Source organism: Saccostrea cucullata, unplaced genomic scaffold (genome assembly GCF_032062105.1).
Source record: "Saccostrea cucullata isolate Sc308-1 unplaced genomic scaffold, CSIRO_AGI_Scuc_v1 ctg837, whole genome shotgun sequence".
In the NCBI taxonomy this organism is placed as follows: Eukaryota; Metazoa; Mollusca; class Bivalvia; order Ostreida; family Ostreidae; genus Saccostrea; species Saccostrea cuccullata.
The window spans coordinates 93329-101039 of NW_026929710.1; the positions used below are offsets into that span (position 1 = coordinate 93329).

General features: G+C 33.2%; 1 protein-coding gene across 1 annotated transcript; it reads left to right on the top strand.

Moving 5' to 3' along the window:
- The first annotated feature begins 534 nt into the window (after positions 1-534).
- On the top strand, positions 535-2433 carry LOC134281941 (myb/SANT-like DNA-binding domain-containing protein 4). The gene is made up of 3 exons (XM_062764377.1): positions 535-549; positions 780-934; positions 2066-2433. The coding sequence occupies exons 1-3, from the start codon at positions 535-537 to the stop codon at positions 2274-2276; spliced, it is 381 nt and encodes a 126-aa protein (XP_062620361.1). The 3' UTR covers positions 2277-2433.
- Positions 2434-7711: the final 5278 nt, after the last annotated feature.

Below are 7711 nucleotides of genomic sequence, written 5' to 3' on the forward strand. Positions count from 1 at the left end.
AGGGGGTTGGGCGGGGCCACAATGTGGAATCAGTCTTTTACATAGAAATATAAAGGAAAAATCTTTTAAAATCTTCTTCTCAAGAACCACTGGGTCAAAAAAGCTGAAATGTATGTGGAAGCATTCTAGGGTAGTGTAGATTCTAAATTGTTCAAATCATGACCCCCAGGGGTAGGGCGGGGCCACAATGGGAAATCAAAGTTTTACACAGAAATATATAGGAAAAATCTTTGAAAATCTTCTTCTCAAGAACCACTGAGCCAGAGAAGCTGTAACTTATTTGGAAGCATCCTGGGATAGTGTAGATTCTAAATTGTTATAATCATGACCCCCGGGGGTTGGGCGGGACCACAATGTGGAATCAATGTTTTACATAGAAATATATAGAAAAAATCTGAAAATCAAAGCAGAAACTTACATGGAAGCATACTGGGGTAGTGTAGATTTCAAATTGTTTAAATTATGATCAGTGGGGTAGGGTGGGGTCAAAGCTTCTCAGGTGAGCGATGTGGCCCATGGGCCTCTTGTTAAAATATGCATCTACTAACGGTTAATTTATGTACCTTCATTCTGAGATGATACTGTAAATACAATTATAGGGATAGTATGCCCTTAAAACTTCTGTAGAAACATGAGTTATAAATCTTCATAAAAAATGCAGATTATAAATATTGATTTTATTATGAATTTCCCACCTATAAAATATTTATATATATAATTTTTTATGACATTATATAAGCAGAAAATATCAAGTTTATCATGTACCAAATTCCACTTAGACACCAAGCAAAGCTGTTTCTGGAGAGAGTCCACCACAAGAAGTGCAAGAGGTGCAGACGACTGCAGAGGGAGGCATCAGTGAAAAAGCACCAGAATCTGCTTTCTGTGCGAAGAAAATGAAAAGGCGGCCTTCTCAATATGAGGCTGATGAGAGGTGATTTTATTTACTAGTATTTGAATAAAACCTTGATTGCATTTTTCTGAGTAGCATCCCGTCCATTTTCGATAGCAATGAAGCAACGGCACTTGTTTCTTCAATATTTTTAGCCCATAGTATATTATAATTTTTTTATACAATGGGTTAATTTAAAAAATATTACAGGAACAAGCGCCTGTGCGATGGAAGTCAATAACAGTGTAATTGATGCAAATCACCTATGGGATCTTACGTTTTAAGTTTTCGTAGTTAAAAAAATAAATGTCTTCTCCAGAAAGTAATCTCATGTGCCCTGAAAAAAAAATATTATAGTTCTTTTCAAAACCTTCATTTATTTACAAAGTAAGTAAAATGCACTAGGCACAAGTTCCAAAGTTGCAATTTTTTTTTTTTTTTTAACGATTAAAACTTCAGACTCCTGTGTACAAATATAGATTCTCTGAAATTGAAACTGGCATTAACAGTCTAGAACAGGATATATACATATATATATATATACATGTACATGTACAATCGGAAGTTTAGAGTTTTATTGTTTAACCTGCACTTAAATGTACAAAAAGTTACAGTAAGTCGGGTTTTATGAAACCAAGACTATGACAGTTGAATTTCTAAAATTGTGATAAATACATAGCTTTTCTAATCTTCCTTCGTGGATCTGTCAGAAAACTCGGAAAATCGCGGCAATCTCGGATATATTTTTCGAGCTCTCCAGACTGAAGGGCCCGAATTGATGCTTTTGGTAAAAAAAAAAAAAAATAGTAACACAATGGAAATCTTTTAAATAGGTACTCATTGGCTCTTCTGACCTTTGATTTTTCACCTCGAAATTGAAAGCAAGGCAAAATACAGAATGTTGTTTTGAGTTAAAGAGTTATCGATTGTCGATGTGAAGCACACTCTTATAGATTTACTATTCTAAATTGTAACCCCCCCCCCCCTCCATGCAACAATTTGTCTTTTTTTTAATTCTAATGCAGCAAATTAAAATTTGGTTCAGATATCTTCTTCTGTGTTTTATTATGCTATAGCGCTACCTCACCCATCTTTTTAAAAGATAAGCTTGTCTTGAGATAATTATACGTTAGTACGAGTTTTTGAGCATACTGAATGATTGTTCTTCGGTAGCTTGATACTACAGAGAGAACTAATCAAGATTCAGAGGGAATGGCTCGATGTGGAGAAAGAGAGACTCGGCATCGAGAGGGAGAGGCTTCAGATAGAGCGTCGACGCTTGGAGATGGATGAGCGGGCCAGGGGATTTTCCGCCACATGTAATAATTCAGAACGCAATGCATCGGAATTTCAACTCTTCAACGGTGCATTTATGCAAATATGAGGAATGTTAATGTGCATTTGATAAATCTTTTAATTCATATATCCACTGTTTTCTTTGATTTGCATGTACGTACAAAACATAAAGTTCCATTCATTATGAACAGCATATATGTAAGATGTAACTGGTAAATACAATGTATTTTTCCAGAAAAAAGAAATTAAACAAATGACAAATGAGTTCTAGACATCGTAGTTATATCTCTGTTTTCTTTTTGATCTACAAAGAAATGCAATAAAATTAAATAATACATACACTTGCTCCTATTTTAATCACTTTCTGCAACTTCTTTACATCTATTATCTCCTTCATGTTTATTTCACAATAAAAATAAAACTTTGGTGACTAAAATTCACCATTTTTTCACAGAATAAGAAGAGATCTCTGTAAACTTTCACCTAATTTCTAAAAAAAAAAAGGTTCCGGTGTTTAATTAAGTTTGAAAAAGTGGGGGGTGCTCCTGAAATTTACATTCCGATATCTGTATATATGCCGAGCTTCTAAATATTGAAAACATTACCTATTACGCAAAGCTACCAATTCAAATACCCGGCCAGATCAAATGTCATCGCACAAATGAAATCAGTTTAATTTGTATTTTTTAAGTACCTAAAACCTGTCTCTTATCAACATTTGTCTAATCTCTTGTCCTGAGTGATCTTGTACATCGCCTGGCATGTCATTATCATCATCATTCTGCTCATCATCGTCCTGCTGGAACTCCACGGGGAGACCTCGATCTTCACAGATGTTGTGCAGCACTGCAGTAGCTGTGATTACTTGTACAGCTGTAGCTAGGCATATGGTTAACGGTCCACCTGTGTTACAGTTTTTTACACATGTTATACCGATTTGTCTTTACGTGAAGTCTAAAACTCTATTTCTGTCCTCATATGATGTCACAGATTATTCTATTTATTAAACACTGCTTATGGTAGATAAATTTATCAATATGTAGATATACGGACCGAAAACTGTCCATATTTTTAAAAATTCTTTTCTATTTTCTAAAATTTATATTCATAAATTCATCCAATTTTTTTTCTTTTTTGGTGATAATTTACATGATTTTTTTTCGACCATGTTAATCATATGAGATAATATTTTTATCTTTCATGGCATCAGGCAGATAATTCCAAATGCAATAAAACATTCTGTATATTTTTCTTAAGTAAGGCCACACCAATAAAATTTTTTGTTCGTCGGACCCGCGCGCTCGTATTTAAACGAAACAAGACAAATAATATTATATAATTTAAAATTTCCCGCACCATTGGAATTTTGTGCTATTTTCTGTTCTATTTCCGCTCTATTTATCGTATTTTTCATCTGCTTACTCTGTAAATCAGAAAAAGATATAATTGTCCGCTCAAATTTCTTCACGCTCCGCCTAAAAAATTTATCTACAAAAAGTAATAATATTATTATTTAACCGCTAGCCCGCTCGTACTTTCTTTCATCAAATGTCCGACGAACAAGAAATTAAATTGGTGTGGCCTACATTAAACTCAGCTTGAAAATTGTTAAGTGCGTTTGTCATAACATTGTGTTGAGGGGACAGACAGCCAACAAGTCGTCAATTTAGAATACATGTAGGTACGTGTATGCTGGGAAGTTCAAAGATGTGACATGTGTCATGTTGTGAATTTTGAATTTACCGGGTGGCAGTAAATACAAAATTTACAACATGACAACTTGTAAATTTTGTATTTACTGACACCCGGTAAATTCAAAATTTACAACATGACACATGCATTAATATTTTATTTAGAAAATACCTCGAGAACAAAGATTATGTTATTCACGTAATACTATTGATGATGAATTTTATTTCTTTCTACAGTGTAGCTTGAATATACAAGCAAGGGAAAAACTTTTTTAAAAATATGTTAGATAATTGTTCCTCATTCTACATCAAATCACCTACACAGAAACTTGAATATATACTAAGTCCAAAACTTGAAGTTATAACGGCTGTTTGCACTTTTATAAAACTATCACTAGAATTGAGAAATAAAAGGTCCACATCGGTGCAACATTTAGGAATGAATTTCTATATGTATATATACCAGTATGCGTAAATACAGCAAAATCAAGGGGGGGGCAAATGTGCCCCCTCTCTTCAAATGCGGATTCGGTAGGGTGTGAGGGTGAGATATAGAGGGAGATAAAAGGTTAGCTATGAGTCTCACGTTTTGCTTTACGTTGGATATCCAATTTAACAATATCTTGATTCAAAGAGAAAGAGAAAAGCAATGATTAGACATATTGATATGGAAACATCCTCCAGGTCACGTAGACTCAAATTTGTTCAAATCACAATGGAAATTAGAAATGGATTGCTTTTTCATATTCATAATTATGTTGATTACAATATACATGTATATAAAATTTTCTTTACACTTAGAATATAATTTTATTCACGCCAGACAAGTGACTTTCCATATATTGTGTATAAAACGTGTTGTTATGACTATTATATAACCAAATTTTATGAGGAAAAACAAGCCTTTTAGAAAATCTCATGCATGCTTGTTATAAACTATAGTATACGAACCAAATTTGTGAATGCAAAGCCACCGACTCTTCCATCGTCCGAACGTATCTTCAATTCTCTGTCTAGCTCTTTTGTGCGCAACATTGAATGCCCTGTCAGCTGGTGTACTTGGAGCCCGAAGAGGAGTGATTAAATATTGTCTCAACGGGTAGGCCTGGTCGCCCAAAAGATGGCCAACATAGGGCTGATTTTTAAACCACTCTTTCAGCGAACAATTATTCCAAACATATGCGTCATGTGTGCTACCAGGCCATTGAACAACAATGTTTGTCAGTTTTTTCTTATGATCACAAACTCCCTGAACGTTAATTGCGTGGTACCCTTTTCTACACACATACGCGTCTTCCCTTTCCGATGGTGGTTTAATTTGGATAAGCGTTCCATCAACGCATCCCAATACATTTGGAATATTAAATTCGCACGAAAAACCCTGTTTGATTACAAGCTGTTCTGCTATTCTCTCAGGAAACTTGATGAATTCCCTTGCCCTATTTGATAAAGCTTTAGATGTTTTGTAGACTATTCTTGAAACAGTTGGCTGGCTTACCCCTGCAATGTCGGCGACTACCTGTTGTAGGGATCCAGTGGCAAAGTACCTCAGGGCCGTCAAAACTTGTAGAGAAGCCGGTATGCTCTTGGACCTCATAGTGGGTGGCTCCAAGTCCTCAGCCAACAAATCTATAATATCTAAAATACAATATCTTGGCATGCGGAATCTTACGATTAAGTCTTGATCGTCATACATATCCAAAGGATGTGTCCGGTCCCTGAAGACCCTTTCTCTTCTTAAATTTCTCTTGTTTAATCTTTGGAATATGACTTGGAACGCCATTTCGTAGTTTCTTGAATAACGGGTATGACGTAAAATATTACGTAACAATCGTTTTATACGTAACTTAAAAAACTGAGTACTCTTTATATGCAAAAAAAAAAAAAGATTATAATAAATAAAAGTAGATCGGGAAGAAAGTTTAATCAATTGTATAATTTAATTATTATTTATGTGTTTCCATTTAAATGTTAAATTATTTATTCTTAAGTATAATTAATTTATTTTTATTTCATAAATATGGGCTTTGCCCTTTCCGCAACGTTTACGGATGGTCATGACGTCCCGTAATGTACCGCCGATTTTACGGAACGTTTACGCAAAGTTTGCGGGTGCGGTACTTACGGAGACGTCGTGAATAAGAATTTTTCCCCTGCGGGTCAATTCCGCAAAGTCTACGGGTCCGGTAAGTTTACGGAGGCTTTGTGAATAAGGTCCCTGATGTTCATCAAAAATTAACGTCAATTGTCGTAGATGGAAGACTGATATAGAGCTCCAAACCTTTGTTTTGTAAACAAGGTAAGTGTCATGTTTTTGTTTACATAGATTAATATACTACTTTGTGTTCGCTCAAAGCAGATAATTTCAATAAAGAAATTTAATTTAAAATTTATTTAAAATACGATTCTACAGTTTCTAATTATTTGCTGAATTTCATTTGTTATAAATATTATATTAACAAATGATGTTCAATTTTTGCAGTTCATTTGGATTTTATTTCATTTTAAATATGATATTAACAAATGATGTTCAACTTTTTGCAAATCAATAGATAGTGCCTTAGTTAGAAATTGTAAACCTTAACATTGGTTTTAAAAATCAGATGAAACTGTGTCTATTTTGCAGATACCACAATTTCTTAAATATATAACACTACAAATGAGGGACTTTTCTTAATGGTAGAAAATATTTCGTGACGAGACACATTTTTCTAAATGACTAATCCGATGTATTTTATTTTTGTTCTTTTTTAATTACCAAATTGAAAACAAAAAGATTATTTATCTTGATAATTTCTTTTTTATTATTTGTTTATTTATGCTCTGGTGATTTGAGAAAAGGTTTTGCCTATTTAAAATGAATAAGTCCCCTTAGTATACGAAAATCAATTGTAAAAGTACAAATAGTTTGAAAACAAAATATCAACATTAAAAATCTTGAAATGCTCAGTATAATAATAATAATTCAAACTATTTCCTAAATGTGTTTTATGAAAATAGAAACTGCATGTGTGTCAGAAAAAGTATGCCAAAACATTGTTTTTAGTTTTCTGTTAAATTTAGATATGATTGATATGATTTTTTCTCTCGCTTGTTATTGCAGATATATTGAAGACAGATAAACATGTTAGAGTATGGGACATTGAATATTATATTTGTATATTTTGTTGACAGTAAGTTTGTCAACAACACAAAAAAATCAATCAAACAATGAAAAAGAGAAAAATGGAGAAAAAATAAATAAATAAGAAGAGGAGGGAAAATGAATTTTTTTTAATATTAAAAAATATTTTAACTTTAGAAATAATTTGATTTATTGAAAAAGATGAAGTAAGATATTAAAGGCTTTGGCCTGTTTCACAAAGATTTGTTTCTATCCCTTCTCTCCGTTAACATTATCCATTCGTTTAATATTAAATATCCAGCCACCATATTCAGTTTCTTCCTAAGACATCTCTTTTCCTAGCTGTCCTAAAGTTAAGAATTAATTTGCGAAAATCTGAAGATAAAGACGAGGTTTTTGAGAAACAGATAGGCTAATTAATGAACTAAATGAATTAAAGACGAGGTTTTTGAGAAACAGATAGGCTAATTAATGAACTTAGGAAAATGTTCGTTTCTGAGATATAACTTAAGCCCAAGTTAGCTTTGTGAAATGGGTACCAGCTGGTCTATAGGTAGAGGGGGAGAACTCAAATTTATACACTGTAAAAATGGAACCCGAAGTTCAACTTCAAACTATCATTCCAATTAAACAAGAATTAGGGTCCCGAGAAGTATATATAAAATCTGATGTCTTAATGTCCTATAGAAAAAAAAATGCCCCAATTTT